This window comes from Callospermophilus lateralis, chromosome 5, assembly GCF_048772815.1.
Source record: "Callospermophilus lateralis isolate mCalLat2 chromosome 5, mCalLat2.hap1, whole genome shotgun sequence".
Classification (NCBI taxonomy): Eukaryota; Metazoa; Chordata; class Mammalia; order Rodentia; family Sciuridae; genus Callospermophilus; species Callospermophilus lateralis.
The window spans coordinates 109693132-109717832 of record NC_135309.1 but is presented as its reverse complement, the minus strand read 5'-3'; the positions used below and the strand labels follow the sequence as shown (position 1 = coordinate 109717832).

Below are 24701 nucleotides of genomic sequence, written 5' to 3'. Positions count from 1 at the left end.
TTGTTTACCAGAGAATATCTATTTTGCCTTCGTTTTTTTAAAGGACAGTTTTGGTAGATAGAAGATTCTCGGATGACAGTTGCTTTTCTTTTTCTCCCTCCTCTTTTTTTTTTTTTTTTAAGCATTTTAACTCACTCCATTCTTTCTGGCCTCCATTTCTTTGCTAATAAGTTAGGTGTTAATTTTACTTGAATTCCAATCTAAGTGATGTTATTTTTTCTCTTGCTACTTTAAGGATTACTTTTGAATTTTAAGATTTTTAACTATTTATTTATGCATATGCTTTGGAATTTATCATATTTAGAGTTTGTTGAACTCCTAGGATGTGTAAATTCATGGTTGGCATAAAGTTTTCAGCCTTTATTTCCTAAAATATTTTTTCCTTGCCTTTTGCTCTCTTCTCTTCTTTAGAAACTCGTACTATATGTATGTAGATATGGTTTATGGTGTCCCACATTTCTTCAATGCTCTGTTCACTTTTATAAAGTTTTCTTTCTGTTATTCAGATTATATAATCTTTATTAATTTTTTTTCCAGTTCGACTGTGGTTCCTCTGAAACTCAAACCTACTTTTAAGGCTCTCTGGTGAATTTTTCATTTTGGTTATAATTTTCAACTCCAGAATTTCAATTTGTTTCTTTGTTTACAATTTCTGTCTCTCTGTTAATATTCTCTATTTGATGAATCATTGTCATCATCCCTTTCTTCAAATCTGTACAAATGGTTTCCTTAATGGTTTGAATATATTCAATAGATGTTTTGGAGTACTTTCCCACAAATATAGGCCCTCTCAGAGCAGATTCTATTGATGCTTTTTAATGATGTATATAGGCCACACTTTACTGTGTCTGCATGTATCTCTCTTCCTCCCTCTCTCCCCCCCACCCCCACCGCCCCTCTCAATCTGGACAATTTAGATAAAGTATTGTAGCAACTCTGTGTGCTAATTTCTCCCAACACATACCCAAACAGGGCTGTTATTTGTTTGCTTTTTGTTTAGTGATTTGACCTCACTCAAAATTGTTTTCTTATTTTTAATCTTTAACTTGGCTTCTTTGGGAACACCTTCATTCAGAACCATTTAGTTTTCAATTACTGATTTGTCAGAGGTTATGTTTAAGCTTACTAAACTAGGAAAGTTTTCACTTTAAAAAAAAATTAAATTTTATTTATTCTGATTACTTATATATAACAGCAGAATGCAGTTCAATTCATATTACACAAATAAAGCACAATTTTTCATGTCTCTGGTTGAACACAAAGTAGAGTCATACCATTTTTGTTTTCATACATGTACTTAGGTAATGATGTCTGTCTCATTCCACTGTCTTTCCAACCTCCATGCTCCCTCTCTTCCCTACCCTCCCTTTGCCCTATCTAAAGTTCTTCTATTCCTCCCATGCTCCTCCCACCAGTCCCCATTATGAGTCAGCATTCTTATATCAGAGAAGACCTTCGGCATTTGGTTTTTAGGGACTGGCTTATTTAGCATTATATTCTCCAACTCTATCCATTTACCTGGTTGCCATGACTTTATTCTCTTTTAATGCTGAGTATTATTCCATTGTGTATATACCACATTTTCTTTATCCAGTCATCTATTGAAGGGTATCTAGGTTGTATCCAAAATTTAGCTATTGTGAATTGTGCTTCTATAAATGTTGATGTAGCTGTGTCCCTATAGTATGCTGTTTTGAAGTCCTTGGGATATAGACTGAGGAGTGGGATAGCTGGGTCAAATGGTAGTTCCATTCCAAGTTTTCTTTTTTCTTTTGTTATTGGTTGTTCAAAACATTACAATGCTCTTGACATATCATATTTCATACATTTGATTCAAGTGGGTTCTAAGGAATCTCCATACTGCTTTCCAGATTGATTATACCAGCAATGTATGAGTGTACCTTTTTCTCCCTATCCTTGCCAACACTTATTGTTGTTTGTATTCTTAATAGCTGCCATTCTGACTGGAGTGAGATGAAATCTTAGAGTAGTTTTGATTTGCATTTCTCTAATTGCTAGAGATGTTGAACATTTTTTCATGTATTTGTTGATTGATTGTCTATCATCTTCTGAGAAGTGTCTCTTCAGTTCCTTGGCCCATTTATTGAATGGATTATTTGTTTTTGTGTGTGTGTTAAGATTTTTTAGTTCTTTACATACCCTAGAGATTAGGGCTCTATCTGATGTGTGTGTGGTAAAAATTTGCTTCCAATCTGTAGGCTCTATGTTCATTTCACTGATTGTTTCATTTTCTGAGAAGAAGCTTTTTAGTTTGAATCCATTCCTTTTATTGATTCTTGATTTTAATTCTTAAATTATAGGAGTCTTATTAAGGAAGTCAGGGCCTAATCTGATATGATGGAGATTTAGGCCTACTTTTTCTTCTATAGACACAGTGTCTCTGATTTAATTCCTAGGTCCTTGATCCACTTTGAGTTGAGTTTTTGTGCATGGTGAGAGAGAGGGGCTTAATTTCATTTGGTTGCATATAGGTTTCCAATTTTCCCAGCACCATTTGTTGAAGAGGCTATCTTTTCTCCAGTATATCTTTTTGGTGCCTTTGTCTAATATAAGATAAATGTATTTATATGGGTTAAACTCTGTGTCTTCTATTCTGTACCATTGGTCTAGAGGTCTATTTTGGTGCCAATATCATGCCATTTTTGTTATTATAGCCCTGTAGTATAGTTTAAGGTCTGGTATAGTGATACCACCATCTTCACTCTTCTTGCTAAGGATTACTTTAGCTATTCTGGGTCCTTAGTTTTCTAGATGAATTTCATGACTGCTTTTTCCATTTCTATGAGGAACATCATTGGGATTTTGATTGGAAAATCAAAAGAAACAGTTGAAAAAAATTGACAAAACAAAAAGTTGGTTCTTTGAAAAAATAAATAAAATTGACAAAACTTTAGCCATGCTACTGAAGAGGAGAGAGAAAACTGCATTAAATTTGTATAGTGCTTTTGATAGTATGGCCATTGTGACAATATTAATTCTGCCTTTCCAAGAACAAGGGAGATCTTTCCATCTTCTAAGGTCTTCTTTAATTTCTTTCTTTAGCATTCTGTAGTTTTCATTGTAGAGGACCTTCACCTCTTTTGTTAAGTTGATTCACTGATATATAGATTCACTGATATGTAGAAATGCTTTTGATTTATGGGTGTTGATTTTATATCCTGATACCTTGCTGAATTCATTCACTAGTTGTAGAAGTTTTCTCATGGAATTTTTTGGGTCTTCTATGTATAGAACCATATCATTGGCAAATAGTGCTAATTTGAGTTCTTCTTTTCCTATCTGTATCCCTTTAATTTTTTTCGTCTGTCTAATTGCTCTGGATAGAGCTTCAAGAACTATGTTAAATAGAAGTGGTCAAAGAGGGCATCCCTGTCTTGTTCCAGTTTTTAGAGGGAATGCTTTCAATTTTTCTCCATTTAGAATGATGTTGACATGGGGCTTAGCATAGATAGCTTTTACAATGTTGAGATAAATACCTTTTATCCCTAGTTTTTCTAGTGTTTTGAACATGAAAGGATGCTGTGTTTTATCAAATGCTTTTTCTGCATCTAATGAGATGGTCATGTGATTCTTATCTTTAAGTCTACTGATGTGATGAATTATATTTATTGATTTCTGTATGTTGAACCAACCAACCTTGTATCCTTGGGATGAACCCCACTTGATTGTGGTGCACTATCTTTTGTATATATTTTTATATGCATTTTGCCAGATTTTTATTGAGAATTTTTGCATATATGTTCATTAGAGATATTAGTGTGAGGTTTTCTTTCTTTGGTGTGTTTTTGCATGGTTTTGGAATCAGGGTGATATTGGCCTCATAGGATGAGTTTGGAAGTGCTCCCTCCTTTTCTGTTTCATGAAATAATCTGAGGAGTATTGGTATAGTTATTCTTTGAAGGTCTTGTAGAACTCAGCTGTGTATCCATCCGGTCCTGGGCTTTTCTTGGTTGGTAGGCTTCTGATGGCATCTTCTATTTCATTGTTTGAAATTGATCTATTTAAATTGTGTATATCATGCTGGTTCAGTTTGGACAGATCATGTGCCTCTAGAAATTTACCGGTGCCTTCAGTATTTTCTATTTTATTGGAGTACAAATTTTCAAAATAATATCTAATTATCTTCTATATTTCGGTAGTGTGTGTCGTGATATACCTTTTTCATAATGGATGTTAGTAATTTGAGTTTTCTCTCTCCTCTTCAGTAGCATGGCTAAAGTTTTATCAATTTTATTTATTTTTTCAAAGAACCAACTTTTTGTTTTGTCAATTTTTTTTCAATTATTTCTTTTGTTTTGATTTCATCTCTAATTTTAATTATTTTCTGTCTTCTGCTTTTGGTGTTGTTTTATTCTTCTTTTTCTAGGGCTTTGAGATGCAATATAGGTCATTTATTTGTTGATTTTTTTCTTCTTTTAAGGAATGAACTTCATGCAATGAACTTTCCTCTTAGTACTGCCTTCATAGTGTCCCAGAGATTTTGATGTTGTATTAGTGTTCTCATTTACCTCTAAGAATTTTTAAATTTCTTCTTTGATATATTTTGCAACCCACAGTTCATTCAATAGCATATTATTTAGTCTCCAGGTGTTGAGTAGCTTCTGTTTTTTATTTTATCATTGGTTTCTAATTTAATTCCATTATGATCTGATAGAATGTAGGGTAGTATCTCTGCTTATTCTATTTGCTAAGTGTTGCTTTGTGGCATACTATGTGGTCTATTTTAGAGAAGGATCCATGTGCTGTTGAGAAGAAAGTGTATTCACTCATTGATGATGAAATATTCTCTATATGTCAGTTGAGTCTAAGTCATCGATTGTTTTATTGAGTTCTATCATTTCTTTGTTCAGCTTTTGTTTGGAAGATCTATCCAGTGGTGAAAGAGGTGTTTTAAAGTCACCCAGAATTCTGTGTTGTAAGTCTATTTGACTCTTGAACTTGACAAGAGTTTGTTTGATGAATGTAGATGCTCCATTGTTTGGCACATATATATTTATAATTGTTATTTCTTGTTGATATATGGTTCCCTTGGGCAGTATAAAATGTCTTTCTTTATCCCTTTTGATCACCTTTGTCTTGAAATCTACTTTATTTGATATGAGGATAGAAACTCCTGTGCTGGGTTTCTGTTCTCGCGACTAAAAGGCTCAGGGATTACTCCAGTTAAACTGGGCTAATTGGGCTGCACGAAATAACCATACAAGAGACACAATACCTTTTTCTTTGGGGTCGCTGTGACGTCCCCTCTGACCTTAAAGGTCTGCAGGAAGAGAGAGAGTGAGAGCATGCACTGACCCCTTTTATTGAGGAGAAGCTATTCAAATGAGGCAAGGGGTCAGGTTTCAGGGGGCTGAGTCTGTCTTCATGATGTCCACTATCAGCAGGTTGACTGACGCCTGGGTAGGCCACACGCAGGAGCACAGTAAGAGAAGAGGACACACACAAGGCACTTCCATGGAAGATTCTATCCTAAACAGGGCAAGGGGTTATGTTACAAAGGAACAGGTGAGCATAGCTTCACCCATGGGGCTGGAGCAAGACCCACCCATGCACGAGAAACTGACCCTCGAACCCCAGAAGGGTGGGGAAAGCTCTGCCTCTTTTCTGCGACTGAGTGTCTCAGCACCCAGCCGGGGAGTGTGACTCAGTCACGTGTAAGGTTGGTCTCCCACACTCCTGCTTGCTTCCGAAGTCCATTTGAGTGGTATGTTTTTTCCCAACCTTTCACCTTTAGTCTATGGATGTCTTCTCCTATGAGATGAGTCTCTTGGAGGCAGCATATTGTTGGGTCTTTTTTTTTAAATTCAATCTGCCAGTCTATTTCTTTTTTTAATATTTATTTTTTAGTTGTAGTTAGACACAGTACCCTCTATTTGTTTATTTTTATGTGGTGCTGAGGATTGATCCCAGGGTCTCACATGTACTAGGTAGGTGTGGCTCTCTATCACTAGCCATTCTTGTTTATTTTTGGTTTTTAACCGACTTGGTTTCTCCTTTGATTAGCTTTTCCTTTAGTGTAATACCTCCCTTTGCTGATTTTCATTGTTGTTTTTCATTTCCTCCTCATGGAATATTTTGCTGAGGACGTTCCGTAGTGCAGGCTTTCTAGTTGTAAATTCTTTTTAATTTTTATCATGGAAGATTTTTATTTCATCATCAAATCTAAAGCTTAATTTTACTGGATATAAGATTCTTGGTTGACATCCATTTTATTAAGAGCTTGGTATATGTTGTCCGGATCTTCTAGCTTTCAGGATCTGGGTTGAAAAATCTGCAGATATCCTAATTGGTTTCCTCCTATATGTAATCTGATTTCTTTCTCTCATGGGTTTTAAGGTGTTTTCCTTATTCTGTATGCTAGGCATTTTTATTATAATGTGCCTTGGTGTGCATCTGTTGTGATTTTGTACCTTTGGTGTTCTGTTAGGCTCTTGTGTTTGTTTTTCCAATTTATTCTTCAAGTTTGGAAATTTTCTGATATTACTTCATTGAATAAATTGCTCATTCCTTTGGTTTGGAACTCTATGCCTTCCTCTATCCCAATAACTCTTAAATTTGGTCTTTTTATGTTATCCCATATTTCTTGAATGTTCTGCTCATGGTTTCTTACCATCTTTACTGTCTGACCTAAATTCTTTATGAAATTATATATTTTGTCTTCATTGTCTTCAGTCTTGTCTTCCAAATGATCTAATCTGTTGGTGTTGCTTTCTAGTGAGCTTTTAATTTGGTTTATTGTTTCTTTCATTTCAAGGATTTCTGTTCATTTTTTTTTCAGAACCTCCATCTCCTTATTGAAGTAATGTTTTGCTTTCTGTATTTGTTGTGTAGCTCTTTATCGAAATGATCTTTTGCTGCCTGTACTTGTTCTCTTATACCATCCTTTAATTCACAGAACATTTTAATTATGTACATCCTGAACTCCTTCTCTCTCATTTCTTCTATTGTGCTAGCCATGGATTATAATAATGTTGTATCTTGATTTGGGGGGGCATTTTTTCCCTTGTTTTTTTTCATGTTGTTTGTGTATCTTTCCTTCTAGTACTGAGGATCCACAGCATTACTGGTTTTTACGGTTTAGGCTTATAGTGTCCCTGCAGTGTTCTGATACCTCTCCTTTTATGGGAAGAACAATGTTAGCGATCCCAGTACAACCAGTATACAACCTTAAACCAAATGGTTGCTATTAAGGTGTTTATAGCTTTGTCACAATATACAGAAATGCTGAGTTCAATTAATTTTTACAACATACACAGTAGGTTTGCAGAAGAGTTTACAGTTTCTGATGGTGGACAAAGAACAATGGGTGAGGTGTAAAATGAGATGTTGAGGGGGTAGGAGGTGAGGAGACAGAGTTACCAGATCTTAGGAAGTGTGAAAAAGGAATCTAAAGAAGATGGCTAGTATCAGGGGAAGAGAGAGGAAGTGATTTTGGGAAAACAAGTAAGTGGGAAGACAAAAGAGTATATAAAACAAATAAACATAAATAATTAAGAAAATAAAAATATAAAAATATGAAATAAAAGAATATACAATACAACTGTAATATACTATTCAGACATCCCAGTCCTCAGTATCCTAATTCATGCAGAGTACTTGGTTTCACAAATGTTAAATGTGAGGGTGGGAAAATAGTTGGGGGGGGGGGAAGTATTAAAGGAAGAAACAAGGATTGTTTTTGTTGGAGTTCAGTATCTTTATTGCTTCCCTTCTCATCCAATAAGTGGTGTTTTCTGTTACTTGCTGCTATCTCCACCCTCACTATGTTGAAGGATTCCACGGTGGGAGGGTTGGTCTTGGGTTCAGGGCCCCTGGAAGTGGGGTATGGCACCAGCCGGTCCCTAATAAGCCTGTACCCCAAGGATCTCCTTTGGGGTCCACTTGTGTGATGTGGTAGCCTGGTCTTATCTCCTTATATTGCTTGTAGACCTCACAGTTTCTGGACTCTAATTTAGTCTCTAAACCGTGTCTCATTCACCCTCTCACTTTCTACTTCCTGGTTGGAGACCTTTTTCTCAGGAGGTCTTGTGGGTTGCGCTCTAGGGGCTGCAAACCTGTCTTGGAGAGCTGTTTTGTATTGGGAAGTCACTGGGTGGGGTTAGTGGCTGGCTGCCAGGGAGAGGGGGGAGATGGGGATTATGGATACCTGCCCAGCCCATGTTCCAAGCTGGGAGTTGCCACAACTAAAGATGGCCATGAAGGTGTCCCAGGATGGAGGTGGCTGCTTTTAGTGATGGAGTGTCAAGTCAAGTCCGGTAGTGGGGACCCAGGCAGTGGCACTGGGTGATGTGTTCAAAGATGCAGCTCAGACCCAGTGTGGGCTCTGCGGGTGTTGGCGGAGCTGTCCTGGGCCTGCCTAGGCTCAGCGGGTCAAGTTTTCACCTTTTACTGTTGGATTTAGTGTGGCCTATAGACTGTGTTCACGATTCAGGAAGTACATGAGTTTGGTCTGCATTCATCCAGAGATTGCTCATTCAGCAGTTCGCTCTCTGTTTTCTCAGATGACACAGACTTGGGCATACACAGTCCTCTGGACTACCAGGATGACCGTAGTTTTAGCCAGACTCTCCTTGACTGTACATTAAGCTTCTAGCTAGTCTGCCTCTATTATATCACAGCCAGTTGTCAGTCTCCATTCATTGCTAGCTGTTGGCCTGAGGCTCTGCTTTTGGTGTTATCCTTACTTTTCTTTTGAAAGGTAGCATATATTTTCAGGTGAGTGGTTTTCACTGTTTCTTGCCTGTAGAATTAAGCAGTTTTTCATTTCATTCTTTTTCAGTCCAAGGGTACAGTGTTTTTGCTGGCACAGCGTTAAAAAAACTTGTGAATCTCCCAACTATATTTGAAGAATATACACAATGGACAAGAGGATCCTCTGCAGATCTTTCCATAATTCCATCTATATTATTGGCTTCTGCTGACATGGTTGAGTGGGTCTGTGGATCACATACCTAGCCTCTTTAGTACTAGCAAAAAGTTTTCCAGTCATACCGTTGGCCTCTCTAGAGCATACTTTCTTACAGTTAATCTCCAGATGTTATCATTTTTTCCAATCTAGATAGTCATAATTTCCCAATTCACCAAGTGCTTATTTCATTTTGCCTAACAGTTCTTTCCTCAATTTATCTTTTTTTCTCACACTTTACTATAAGCCTTAAGAAGAAACCAGGTTGTACCTTCAGTGCTTTACTTAGAAATCTCAGCTAAATATTCAAGTTACCACTTACAAGTTCTGCTTTCCATATAACTGTTGGACAGTTCATCTCAATTCTCTGCTACTCTGTATATCTATCTCTCTATGATCTGTTTTCCTCCAGTTTCTTAAAAACATGCTTTACATTTCCTTCTGAGCGTATGCCAAAATAGTACTGTTAATATTCATTTTCCTATACCAGTATTTTGCTTATGATTACATATGCATTTTATTTTTCTTATGAAATTTTAAAGTATTTTTAGTTGTAAATGGACATAATACCTTTTATTTAATTTGTTTATTCGTATGTGGTACTGAGGATTCAACCCAGTTCCTCACACATGCTAGGCAAGCACTCCACCACTGAACTATAGCCCAGCACCTACATATGCATTTTCTGAGCTGATACTGGTTTTCTGTAAAGGGCCTCTTCCGCCCTCCCTGGATCAAGTCTTTAATGAAGACTTTTATTTCTACCAAATGCCTGTTCAAGGTAATCAAGGCTTTTCTCACTGTGTTCCTCAAAATTCTTTTAGTCTCTCATTGTTCAATTCCAAAATTATTTCCACATTTTTGGTATCTGTTATAACAGCACCCCACTTCCTGGTACCAAAGTCTACATTGGTTTCCTATGACTGCTATAAATGATTATCACAATCTGCATGGCTTAAAATAACAGAAAAGTATTCTCTCATAGTCCTGGAGTCCAAAAGTCCAAAATCAATATCACTTGGCTACAATCAAGATGTTGACTGGGCTTTACTCTCTCCAGAGGCTATAGGGGAGAACTTAAATCTTGCCTCTTTCAGCTTCTGGTAGCGGCTGGGAGTTCTTCTTTTCTTGACTTTAAGACTTCATCACAATAATATCTTCCTGCATCTTCATGTGACCTTTTCCTTTCTGTGTGCATGTAAAATCTCCCTCTGCTTTTCTCTCTCTCGCCCTCTCTCTCTCTCTCTCTTGTGTGCGCACACGTGTGTGTGTGTGTGTGTGTGTGTGTGTGTTGCTGGGGATTAAACCCAGGGCCTTATACATGCTAGGCAAGTGTTCTGCCACTGAGCCACATTCCCATTACATACATATATATATATATATATATATATATATATATATATATATATACACACACACATACACACACATACACATATATACACGTATATATATAAATTAGTTGTAGATGGACACAATACCTTTATTTTATGTACTTATTTTTATGTGGTGCTGAGGATTGAACCCAGTGTCTCACACATGCTAGGCAAGCACTCTACCACTGAGATACAACCCCAGCACCCCCAGTTCTCTCTTATTCTTTTGTTAAACAACACTTTTGAGCACTTACTCTATGCCAGATACCAAGAAAGGCATTGGGTTTACAAAGACAATTAAGATATTGTATGTGTAGCAAAAACTTTGAAGTAACTGAACATTCATGAATTGGGTACTAGTTAAATAAATTATAGTACATTCATATAATAGACTATGTTACTCAGCTGCTACAAAGAATGAGGAAGTACAGTCTATACCAAGAGGTAACAATCTCCAAGGACTCTTTTGGGAGGGTGGGAAAAGAAGGCAAGATACAGAGTGTATTTAACAAGTTGCCCCTTGTGTAAAAACAATCTCATATATACATATGATGTATACAACTTTCATACCTGTTGGACTAGACTAATTCTGGAAAAATTCAGAGGAAACTGTAACCAGGACTGACTCAGGGGAAAAAAATTATAAGATGACTGGGAGACAGTGGTAGAGGAAGGAAACTTTTAATTCCATGTTCTTCTGAACTTTCTTTTTTAAAAAACTGTATTCATCAATTTCCTATTCAGATGTAATTAATTTAATAGAAAAAAAACATCATCTCACCCTCAAGAAACTTGAGTACAATAGGAAACATACACATATATGAAATAAGTATAATACAGAATATATTGGGCACTGTGATAAAATATGTACATGAGCAGTAGTGTGTGGGGGTAGACAGGGAGAGGTGCATTGAGTAGGTTACTACAAAACTGGTTACAGAGTAAGAATTGGCCTGTTTCTACCTCACAGGCAGTGCCATCTGTAAGTATACACAGGTATAGAAGAAAGACATGACTGTCTCTTGGAACCTCTTAAAATTATATTGCCACTGTAGAACCCAATTCTAAGTCTTTGTGTATTTACTAGCTTCATTTCACCAGCAGTTGAATCGAAATATTTCTGCCCCAACTTACTTCCTCCCTCACTCTCCGTCCTCCCTACTTTTCTCATTTCCCTCTTTCCCCCTCCCTCACTTGTGCCTCCCTCCTTTCTTTCTGTCTTTCAGTCTTCTTTGGTGAGAAAATGAATTTGTATATCAGCAAATTATGATTCTGTAGAAACTGCATTATATTTTTTGTTTTTCTTGGGCAAAGATCTGATAGATAATCCCATACTCTGCTGTTGAGAGAAACATTTGGTGTTGCTTAGGGTTGTATGCTAGCACACATTTACAATAATATATCCTTTGTCTGGGCTTTCTCACATGAACAATCTTCTTCTAGGTGGCAGAGTTACTTCTTTTAAATGGAGCTGATCCATTATTTAGAAGTACTAATGGAAAGTGTGCTTTAGAAGAAGCCAAAGATTCTTGTATGAAGCGTCTCCTTGAAAGACATGTTCCTAAACATCAAAGAGGTCTTATATCAGGTAAGATTAAGCTTCCCTGTTATAGATGTTTATTGTGTTGACAGAGAGTTATAAAATTAAATAAATTTATTTTCCTCATAAGAATTGAGAAAATCTATCAGTCATGTCTTGACTCCATTTTAATAAACCACACTGACTTGTTTCATGTGCACATAAAGAAAGGACTCTAAAAGAAAAAAGAAAGATAATATTTTTCCCCAGGTTGTATATTGTAAACAATTAAGGAACCTTTTATAAACTTATGCTTTTTTCTTTCACAATTCTTTGAGTTATGTGATGTGATATAAATTAAATTTGGTTGTATCCATTTTAGTAAATACGATCAGAATTATTTATATCCATTCTTCTAGCTATATTTTGCCCTCTCATCCATTGCACTGATAAATTGAACTATAAAAGAATTTGATGTGTGATTAACAAAAAAATTACATAAAAATAATTTATATATATAGCATATTCTTTATACTCCAGTGCAAATATTTTTGGAATATCACAGTATTTTTTCTGTTCAAAACATGCAGATTCTCTTTAATCTGGAATACAAGCCTGTGTCTTTTAAGTTTCTATATCACTGACCATCCTACTACGCAACCTCATTCTCCAACCACTACTTCCAGTACTCATCTGCAGTCACACTGGCCTCCTTGGTGTTTCTCAGAAATGCCTTCCTCACCTTCCTTAGGTCTTAGTTCAAATGTCACCTTCTCAATGAGGTCTGGGCCACCTACTTAATACTGAAACTGACCCCTTCATGCCCTTACTGTATTATCTATTTCTAGTTAACAGTCACCCTAATATTTAATAGCTTAAAACAACAAGCAGGTATCTCACATAGTTTCGGAGCATCAGGAATCTAGGAGCAGTTTAGCTGTGTAGTTCTGGTTTAGGATCTTTCACAGGTTTATAGCCATCTCAAGGCTTAACTAGAGCAGGAAAATTACTTTCAGGTTTACTCACATTGTTGTGGGCAGGCCTGTATTCCTTGCTGATTATCATCTGGATGCTTTAGTTACTTGTCACAGGAACTTCTCCATAGGACTGCTGACAGCCTGCCAGTTAGTTCAGAGCAAGTGATCCCAGAGAGAGAGAATGTACCAAAAAAGAAAACCAGTCTTTTTGTAACCTAATCTTGGAAGTGATATAATATTGCTTTTGCCACATTCTGTTTGTTAGAAGTGAGTCACTAAGTCTGGCCTCCACTCAAGGAAATAATTAAACTCCTCCTCTTGAAGAGAATATCAAAAAATTATGGACATATTTTTGGAACCACTACACTCCTTTCAGTCCCTCTTATACTGCTCTATTTAGTCTTTTCTCTTAGTACTTAATCTATTGATAAATTAGGCAATTGGCTTTTTAAAAAAATTTTTAAACACATTAGCCAATTGACTTATGTTTTCATTTTAATTTTTCCCTTGTAGATTAAGCTCCATGAAGGAAAGAATTTTGTTTGTGTCCTGATAAATACTAAAGTGCCTTGTACCGAGTAGGCATTCAGCAAATAAATGGTGTGTCAGTCCTCTGGAACAAAAAGAAAAAAAGTTCTTTCCATTCAAGAGAAGTGTTTGTGCTCATTCACTTTTTTTTTTTTTTTTTTTTTTTGCAGGGGCAGGTACCGGGGATTGAACTCAGGGGCATTCGGCCACTGAGCCACATTCCCAACCTATTTTGTATTTTATTTAGAGACAGGGTCTCACTGAGTTGCTTAACGCCTCGCTTTTGCTGAGTCTGGCTTTGAACATGCAATCCTCCTGCCTCAGTCTCCCAGGCCACTGGGGTTACAGGCATGTGCCACCATGCTAAGCTGCTTATATATATATATATATATATATATATATATATATATATATACACACACACATATTTTAATTGAACACAATTTCCACACAACTTTTCATTTCTCTGGTTGTACACAATGTAGTGTTGCACTGTATGTGTAGTCATATATGTATCTAGGCTAATGATTTCCATCTCATTCCACCATCTTTCCTGTGCCCATGCGCCCTCTCTTTCCCTCCTGTCCTTTGCCCAATCACAGTTCCTCCATTTTCCCCATGCCCGCCCCCACCCCCCCCGCCATTATAGACCAGCATCTACTTATCAGAGAGAATATTTGGCCTTTAGTTTTTTGGGATTGGCTTACTTTGCTTTGCATGATATTCTCCGACTCCATCCATTTACCTGCAAATGCCATAATTTTATTCTCTTTTAATGCCAAGTAACATTCCATTATCTATCTATTTATCTATCTATATATATACATATATACATACACACACACACACACACACACACACACACACCGCAGTTTTTTTATCCATTCATCTATTGAAGGGCATCTAGGTTTGTTCCACAGTTTAGCTATTGTGAATTGTGCTGCTGTAAACATTGATGTGGCTGCATTACCGTAGTATGATGATTTTAAGTCCTATGGATATAGACTGAGGAGTGGGATAGCTGGGTCAAATGGTGGTTCCATTCCAAGTTTTCCAAGGAATCTCCATACTGCTTTCCAGATTGGTTGTACCAGTTTGCAGTCCCACCAGCAATGTATGAGTATACCTTTTCCCACACATCCTTGTCAGCACTTATTGTCATTTGTATTCTTAATAGCTGCCATTCTTACTGGAGTGAGATGAAATCTTAGTTTTGATTTGCATTTCTTTAATTGTTAGAGATGTTGAACATTTTTTCACATATTTGTTGATTGATTGTTCTTCTTCTTCTGAAAAGTGTCTATTCAGCTCCTTAGCCCATTTATTGATTAGGTTGTTTGTTTTTTTGGTGTTAAGTTTTTGAGGTCTTTATATATCTTGGAGATTAGTGCTATATCTGACTTGCGTGTGGCAAAAATTTGCTCCCAAAATGTAGGCTCTTTCTTCACCTCATTGATTGCTTCTTTTGCTGAGAAAGACCTTTCTTTAGTTTGAATCCATCCCATTTATTGATTCTTGATTTTATTTCTTGTGCTTTAAGAATCTTGTTAAGGAATTTGGGGCCTAATCTAACGTGATAAAAATTTGGGCCTATTTTTTCCTCTATTAGACACAGGGTCTCTGGTCTAATTCCTAGGTCCTTGATCCACTTTGAGTTGAGTTTTGTGCATGGTGAGAGACAGGGGTTTAATTTCATTTGTTGCATATGGATTTTCAGTTTTCCCAGCACCATTTGTTGAAGAGGCTATCTTTTCTCCAATAAATGGTTTTTGCACCTTTGTCTAGTATGAGATAACTGTATTTGTGTGGGTTTGTCTCTGTGTCTTCTATTCGGTACCATTGGTTTTTGTGTTTGTTTTGGTGTCAATACCATGCTGTTTTTGTTACTATAGCTTTGTAGTATAGTTTGAAGTCTGGTATTGTGATGCTTCCTGCTTTACTCTTCTTGCTAAGGATTGCTTTACTATTCTAGGTCTCTTTTTTTCCAAATAAATTTCATGATTGCTTTTCCTATTTCTATAAGGAATGACATTGGGATTTTAATTGAAATCACATTGAATCAGTATAGTGCTTTGGGTAGTATGGCCATTTTGACAACATTAATTTTGCCTATCTAAGAGCTTGGGAAATCTTTCTTCTAAGATCTTCTTCATTATAGAGATCTTTCAGCCCTTGTGTTAAATTGATTCCCAAGTATTTTTTTTGGGGGGGGGTAGTTTTCCTAATTTCGCTTTCAGAGGATTCATCACTGATGTATAAAAATGCCTTTGGTTTATGTGTATTGATTTTATATCAATTCTAAAAGTTTTCTGGTGGAGTTTTTTTTGGATCCTCTAAGAATACAATTATGTCCAGCAAATAATGATAGTTTGAGTTCTTCTTTTCTTATTCATATTCCTTTGTATCTTTTTTCTGTCTAATTGCTCTGGCTAGAGTTTCAAGTACTATGTTGAATAGAAGTGGTTAAAGAGGGCATCCCTATCTTGTTTCCAATTTTTTGAGAGATATTTCCAATTTTTCTCCATTTAGAATGATATTGACCTTGGGTTTAGCAGATACAGTTTTTACAATGTTGAGGTATATTTCTACTATTCCTAGTTTTTTAGTGTTTTGAACATGAAAGGGTGCTGTATTTTGTAAAATGCTTTCTCTGCATTAATTGATATAATCATATGATTCTTAACTTTAAGTCTATTGATGTGATGAATTACATTTATTGATTTCCATATGTTGAACCAACCTAGAACCCCAATTGATCATAGTACACTATTTTTTAAATACATTTTTGCATGCAAATTTCCAGAATTTTATTGAGAATTTTTTCATCTATGTTCATCAGGGATATTAGCCTGAAATTTTTTTCTTTGATGTGTCTCTGCTTGGTTTTGGTATCAGGATGATACTAGCCTCATAGAATGAGTTTGGAAGCATTCCTTCCTTTTCTACTTCATGGAATAATTTGAGGAAAATTGTTATTAATTCTTCTTTGTAGGTCTTGTAGAATTCAGCTGTGAATCCCTCTGGTCCAGGGCTTTTCTTGGTTGGTAAGCTTTTGATGACATCTTCTATTTCCTTGCTTGAAATTTACCTGTTTAAATTGTGCATGTCCTTTTGACTCAGTTTGGGTTGATCATATGCCTCTAGAAAGTTGTCGGTGTCTTCGAGGTTTTCTATTTTACTGGAGTATAAGTTTTTAAAATAGCTTCTAATTGTCTTATGTATTCCAGTAGTGTCTGTTGTGATATTTCCTTTTTCATCACGAATTTTAGTAATTTGAATTTTCTGTCGCCTTCTTTTTGTTAGGGTAACTAAGGGTTTGTCAATTTAATTTATTTATTCATAAAACCAGCTTTTTGTTTTGTCAAATTTTTGAATTTTTTTGTTTCAATTTCATTGATTTCCACACTGGTTTTAGTTATTTCATGTCTTCTAGTAGTTTTGGTGTTGGTTGTTTGCCGCTGTCTGGCTGGGCACAATTCAGGAGCCACTTGTCAAAAGAAACTAACTTTATTTTTAGAACCACACAAGATAAACAAAACAGCTCCTCAGGAAAAAACCCTCAGAGCCCAACTGCCACCACTGGCTTCCCACAAGCCACACACCCCAACAACCTCTTCTTCCCCCAATCCTCCTGCTCTTGAGGCCGATTGGCTGGGTCGCATGGGCGGAGCCAAAAAAGTCCCCCAATGAGCAGCTCCGTGGTCTGAAAGGGCAGGGAAACAGCCCAATGAGCATCACCGCAGAGGAGCCAATCAGCTAGTTGTTGCTGGGGCCGCTGTGAGCCAATCATCAGCTGGTAGTCTGAAAGGGCAGGGAAACAGCTCAATGAGCATCTCCACAGAGGAGCCAATCAGCTAGGTGTTGCTGGGGCCGCTGTGAGCCAATCATCAGCTGGCAGTCTGAAAGTTTGCTGGAGCCCCTTCGGCTGTGGCTCTCAACATCTCCCCCTCTCTGTTTAAACAAGAAGCATGTGGCTTAGGGACCGTGTCTGCCTTAGGTTGTCCAATAGTACATATGGTCCTTACCCGTTATTGGATGAGCTGACCTCAAGGCATCAGCCTCCTGTCTTAGGTTGGTACCATAGTAATTGGATCTTACCCGTCATTGACTACCAGTCCAGTATACAGCCACACCTGTGTAGAGGTCTTCGTACCAGCGGGGGGGTGAGGTTCTTTGCCTCACCTCTGTTGGCCCCCAAATTTTAGCTGAACGATCATGACAAACAGAAGGGAGGAAGATACACCAAGCCAGTTGATGGCTCCTTTTGGAAAAATTGTACCACCGATGACACCATCAGCATGTATACCCCAACACTACCAGAAGTTGCTGCACCAACAGATAGTTCACAATGCATACAAGTGAGTTCACAATGCATATAAGTGATACATAGTCCAGGCAAGTTCTGCAAGCAGTTCAGTGATGGCTATTGCAGAAGCTGTAGATTGGTTTTATCTTTGTCTTCATGCACTGGGATGAAGATAGGAATTCTGACAATAATGGCTAAAGAAAAATTATATAACATTATATAACATTCCAGAAGGCACTAAAAGAAAACAATTTTCTTAACAATTTACATTGTCTTCACTGAAGATAGGAATTCTGGCAATAATGGCTAAAGAAAAAATTATGTAACGTCCCAGAAGGCATTAAAAGAAAACAATTTTCTTAACAATTTACATTATCTTTAAGAGAATTATTAAATATAATGAAAAGGAAAGGTGAAAGGAAACAAACAGATCTGTTAACCTCCTTTTTTGTTCACATTTTAAAACAATCTTCAACAGCTGTGTACCCAATTTAAATTAAACCATTTAAATCACGTGAATAAAAAAAAAGAAATTATTTGGATCCATTTTTTGGCAATGGAGCCCAATGCCTTTCTCCACGATATCGTGGATAAACACTTGGTCCTTGTTCGTTTTTTGATAATGGAGTACCCTCTATGGTGGTTTGAGAACGGCATTCATTAGCCCAATGTCTCCCTCTACGGCATCGTGGGCAAATACCCGGTATTCTACTCCTTTGATACCTAGTTTTGTTAAACCCTCCTCCTATGGGGCAATTCCTTTTAAAATGTCCTGTTTGTTCACAATTGTAGCATGTTCTTGGCCTGGAATCTAAAGCCTGTTTTACTGCAGCTGCCACAATTTGCCCTTGTTCATTAATGTCTCTGGCATCTAAAGCCTGTTTTACTGCAGCTGCCACAATTTTCCCTTGTTCATTAATGTCTCTGGCATCTAAAGCCTGTTTTACTGCAGCTGCCATGACTTGCTCTTGTTCATTAATGTCTCTACATAATTTAATATATGTGTTTAAATCTTCATGTTTCCATGGTTTAATGATATCTCTGCACCAACGATTCGCTTGGTCATAAGCCAGTTGTTTTATTAATGGCATTGCTTGTTCTGTATTCCCAAAAACTCTGGTAGCTGTTTGAATAAGCCTATCTACAAATTCAGCATAAGATTCATTAGTTCCTTGTATTATCTTAGATAATTGACCTTGTAAACCTCCATGTCCTTGTAAAGTCTTCCATGCCTTAACTGCATCTACAGCAATTTGTAAATATACACCAGGATCATATGCAATTTGTTGCTGCTGATCCTCATAAGGTCCCTTTCCTAACAACATATCTAGATTTCTCTGAGGATAACCAGCTGCTGCATTTCGCCTAGCCGTCTCCTTGCAAAATTCCTCATTGGCAACCTTCCATAACAGGTATTGTCCTCCATTTAGCACAGCTTTACACATATTAGCCCAATCTGCTGGCGTCATGTTCAAGTTGGTAATGGATTCGACCAAGCTTACAGTGAAGGGTGCTTGAGGACCATAGGTTATTACAGCCTCTTTTAGCTGCTTCACTGTTTTGAAATTTAAAGTATGGTAAATTCGCTGCCCTCCTACCTCAAATACAGGGCATGTTAATACTTGAGATCCTGTCTCAGGATCTGAACTATCCACTATGGGAGTTGGGGGCCTCTCAGCATATGGACGTGGCCTTGTCAGTTGGACACTTACGCCCTCTGGTGATAGAAAGGTTTTAGTAGCAGTCTCCTGTAGAGGTGGTGCTGTTGGTTGGACACTTAAGCCCTCTGGTGATAGAAAGGTTTTAGTAGCAGTCTCCTTTTGTAACTTTCCCCCTGATGGCTTTTTCTGCTCTAAACTTTCTTTCTCTGTCTGATTAGTTCGAAAGACCTTCTCTTTTACTTGAATCTTTTCCTTTTTCTGACTAACTTGAGAGACCTCCTCATTTACTTGAATCAATATGTCTTCTCCTTCCTCTACCTTTGTCTGAATTGAAGGCTTTGGACTAAGAAAACCAAATACCAATGCCCACAATGCCAATGTGCCAGCTGGCAGAGTTCCTGGGCTGTTCTTTTCTATTCTTTTTAAATCTTCACCATGATGGTTCCATTGTGATATACTTAACAACTCCTCCTTAAAAAGCCATGGGCTACATTTTTGCATTGTATCAACGTATGCCCTGACTGCTCTTGATTTTACTGGGATGCCTCCTTCCTCTAACAATTTACTTAACACTCTTTCAGTTTGTTTTTTACTAATTTCTGATCCCGTATTTCTACTATAATACAACCCAACAAGATGACGCCAAGCAAAACCGAGACAGAATGAAATAAAAATGGAACAACAAAAATTCATTATAGCCTTTCTATCCTCCTTATATGTGCATCCGTCCTTTCTCCCTATCTGTTCCTCAGACGTAAATAGTTTTTCCTCAGAAGTGAGCGGTTTTTCTGATAACGCCAAGGTCGCGGGTTCGTTCCCCGTACGGGCCACCAAATGCCGCTGTCTGGCTGGGCACAATTCAGGAGCCACTTGTCAAAAGAAACTAACTTTATTTTTAGAACCACACAAGATAAACAAAACAGCTCCTCAGGAAAAAACCCTCAGAGCCCAACTGCCACCACTGGCTTCCCACAAGCCACACACCCCAACAACCTCTTCTTCCCCCAATCCTCCTGCTCTTGAGGCCGATTGGCTGGGTCGCATGGGCGGAGCCAAAAAAGTCCCCCAATGAGCAGCTCCGTGGTCTGAAAGGGCAGGGAAACAGCCCAATGAGCATCACCGCAGAGGAGCCAATCAGCTAGTTGTTGCTGGGGCCGCTGTGAGCCAATCATCAGCTGGTAGTCTGAAAGGGCAGGGAAACAGCTCAATGAGCATCTCCACAGAGGAGCCAATCAGCTAGGTGTTGCTGGGGCCGCTGTGAGCCAATCATCAGCTGGCAGTCTGAAAGTTTGCTGGAGCCCCTTCGGCTGTGGCTCTCAACAGTTGTTCTTCTTTTTCTAGGATTTTAACATATAATGTTAGGTCATTTATTTGTTGACTTTTTCTTTTAATGAATGAGCTCAATGCAGTGAACTTTCCTCTTAGCACTGCCTTCATAGTGTCCCTCTATGAGCTCATTCATTGAGCTCATTCATTAAAAGAATAAAAAGTCAGCAAATAAACTATATTTTTTAAAAAATTTCCCAAGGTTTTTTTTTTTCTTCCATAGACCTTTGAGTATTATTATCTTGAATAACGATCTTCTACTCTTGGAATTTCCCCTTTGTGCCTAGGAGGATTTAGGACTGAGAATCCTTCTAGACATAAGGTGAGTGGGCCTCCCTACAAGTCCAATAGTTCCCTCCATTTAGCACCTGATTTAGGGTGGCAGTAGAAATTCATCCTTTGCTAAAGTACTGTGTGTCACCCTCGGAATCAATAATACAGCTATGCCTATAATATTAGTTCTTTGATTGCAATTTTAAGAGTTCTGTTTTAAGAATTCTTTGGTGACAAGCAATCAACTTAAGCAGAAAAGTATGTCTCTTTACAGGAAATCTCAATAATTGGAGGAAAAACTGAAATCCAGGCCTTAGAAAAGTTAGGAGTAAAAGCATTTTCAGGGGTCTAGACAGCAGGAACCAAAAGATTTTCTCTTCAGAGAACTGCCTATCAGGATAAGTTCTGGGCAAACAAAACAGTGTCCTCTCAATTACTTCCATAGGAATTAATCTGTTTTCTCTGAAGATTCATTCATTCATTCATTTATGGATTATTATGTGTCAGGCAGTTTATAGTGGAAGAGCCTAATAATGCAAAATGAATAAGAAACAAGGATAGCAAACAATTACAATGAACAGTGTGATAAAGAAATGCATAGGCACTATGAGAGTATATTAAAAAGATATAGCCCAGGCTTTTTCAAGAAGGATATCCAAGAAGATTACTAATAGATATTACATATCTATCATGGTTAGTGATTGTCATCACAAGCTCTTTGATAACTCTACTGGGAAAGGTATTTTGCTGGCTTTAGAAATACATTTTAAAATACATCCCAGCTGAGTTTTATTCAATACGAGACATATCTTATAATTATTGTTGGATGTGTCTGCAATTGAAAATTAGATGTAATATATAGCAGTCTGACTATACAGTCTTGAGACTGGTTTTCCTTCAGAAATCTTTGGATCCATTGTATTATTTTGTAGCCTTTTATTTTTATAAATTATTTACTTGCTCAATAAATGTAATTGTTTAAATGTTATTAATGAAAGACTAAGACCTATATCAAAACACTCTTCTTTTATAATAGAGAACATCACTGTATTTGTTTATTTTATTTATTTAATTTTTTTGAGATGATATCCTACAATGCTGTCCAGGCTAGTCTTGAATTCCTGGGCTCCATCCTCCCACCTTAGCTTTCTGAGTAACTATGACTCCAGGTGCACACTATAGTGCTCAGCAGCAGAAAACTCCTCTACAAGGCAAACAGCACCAGGAGTTGACAGTAATTTGGTGAGGCCAGATCTATAAAAGTACATTGAAACAGATTATTTTTAAAATCACATTTACATTTTAAGCTATATGAAAAATTGCAAATAAAATATCTAATTGGAGACAATAGTTTAAATATTTAAGTTTTTTACTTTGATATCTGCTTAATTGCTTGAATTCTCTATTTTATGATGATATGCATTATTTTTGCTCTTCTGGAAATAATTTTTTCAGTGTTCTAACCCTTTCTTTTAATTCAGAATTTTCTGTTCACTAATGTCCACTTCTAACCTATACCAACACAAGGAGATTTCTTTCATGGAAAGAAATCCTAAACCTTTCTCTTTTGGACTTAGCTGCTACACTTCCTTTGGGAGAAAATTTACTAAGCTGAATTGTATGATTGATACTGGTGTTGAGAATTGGGTTTGAGTCCTGTTCACCCTGTGTTGAAGACTGAACACTAGTCCTGTTCCCTGGTGTTGAAGATTGAACACCTGAGAAACATTGATGCAAGGGCAAAAGGGTTTTATTTAAAGGATAGAACAGAGAGAGAATCCTCTGCAGCGGGGGCTGAGTCCAAGTTGGTGCCTGAGGGAGTGGAAGTGTCCTGCCCCTTTTATAGATTTTAGATTTCCTTTCTTCTTATGCCTCCTCCTCCTCTTATCTTGTTATGAGACAGAAAGGTGGAGTGACCAAGAAGGAGAATGGAGGCAAGTAACCTTGGCAATAGGTTGGAGGAGGAGCAAGTGCTCTGGGGGTATTAGCATTTTATTTCCTTTTGAATCAGCCCCCATCTTCCTGACCTATTCATTCATTACCCACACTGATTGTCCTTTTTCACCCCCCCACTATCTTGTTTTACCCAATGGTTTAAAATATTTCTTAAGTTTGAGTGTTCAAATTTTGTTACTATCAGCCTACTTCTCAATGTAAGTGTGAAATTCATTTACTTAAGTAAAGCATATCTGTATATTCATATAGAATATTCATTTTTAAATTCCAGTCAAAGAGCTTTTTTGGGGGATGGGAGTGGGGGGGGTGCTGGGGATCAAACCTTGCACATGCCAGAAAGGACTCTACCACTGAGCTAGATCCAAGTCCTGAAGAGCTTTTAAGTATAAGAGTAATGATTAAAGAACTTTCTTCAAATAAAGTATATTTTGTGCTTTTCTATCATAAATATATCTTTTTGGCATCACATATGGATTCATTCTTACCAACTTCATAGATTTGGGTAAATTAACATCTCCAGTTTTTTTTTTTTTTTAATCTGCAGATTGGGGCTTTTAGTATCTATTCATCTACCTGCATATCTATGGGATTGTTAATGTGAGAATTTGAGTTAATGTATGTAAAATACCTCAAGAACAATAACTAGTGCAGAATTACAGAGGGGAAAAATACATCTCCCTCACCAAAACACCAACTCATAACTTTTATCTGTACAGTCAATTAGTTATCTTAGAGAATGTAGAGTCTTAAAACTGAGAAGAAATAAAACCTCCTTTGTTCCTTCTGAATTCTCTAAGGATCTATGCCTGGTATGTTGGTTCCTAGAAAATATTATTTTTCTGCTCTTTTATTTCAGAACCAAAGTTTGGAGAAGAAAAATTAGCAGTATTTTAGCACTATTAATGCTTTTAGAAAATATTAACAACAACAGCATTACTATATTTCAACATATAACATTTCAGATTTTATGCCAATTTTTTTTTTGGCAAAATAGTAGGGTACAACCATTATCTGAAGCTTTTTAAAAAAATTGTGCTTGGTATTACTTAAAAATCATTTATTCCTAAACTGACTTTAGTGCAATACTAGAAGCACAGAATAATCATGAATATATATGTTAAAATTGAATAGTCTAAATTCATATACATCATTTCTTCATAACAGTTTAGCAAACATTTTTGGGCCTGTAAAAAAAAATTTAAATAACACATCAGTTAATGATTTGTGCATTATATAGCCTAAATATTACATTAGATAGTCTAAATATTACACTTGAAAACATTTATTACAGTGTTGCTAAATATGGCCTTAAATTTAATCTCAGCCAAGTGAGACAGGTATGCCTGTAATCCCAGTGGTTTGGGAAGCTGAGGAGGAGAATGGGGAGTTCAAAGCCACTCAGTGAGACCCTTTCTTTAAATAAATAATACAAAATGGGGCTGGGGATGTGACTCAGTGGTCAGGTACCCCTGAGTTAAATCCCCGGAACCGCTCTCCTAAAAAATGAGTTAATCTTGTGTTCACCACTATGTGATCTAGGTTTTATTATCTGACATGCTGTCTTCAGCACCACTCAGTAAGTTGTGTTTACCTTTAGTATGGCAGTGCTATAAACAAACCATGCAAACCAGCAGCTTTTGGAAATAATATTGACAATACACCATGGGCTGAGAATTCTAGGCTTCAGGTCCTCATTCTGTGAGAAGACAAACTCACATCTATATGCCACTGGTGAATGAATTACTGCTGTGTTTGCCTTTTAATCCATGTAAGATACAGAATTATACCCATAGGACAATTTTACAATAAAAATTCATAAATCAATTTTTGGACTGAAGAAACAAGGTGCGACT

At 37.0% G+C, this 24701-nt stretch overlaps 1 protein-coding gene across 1 annotated transcript in view; it reads left to right on the top strand.

The window, feature by feature from the left end:
* The window catches only part of Ankrd31 (ankyrin repeat domain 31), a 196902-nt gene that overhangs the window by 77749 nt on the left and 94452 nt on the right, over positions 1-24701 (top strand). The window contains 1 exon segment of the mRNA XM_076857689.2: positions 11746-11890. Within this exon segment, the coding sequence (XP_076713804.2) occupies positions 11746-11890 (145 nt within the window).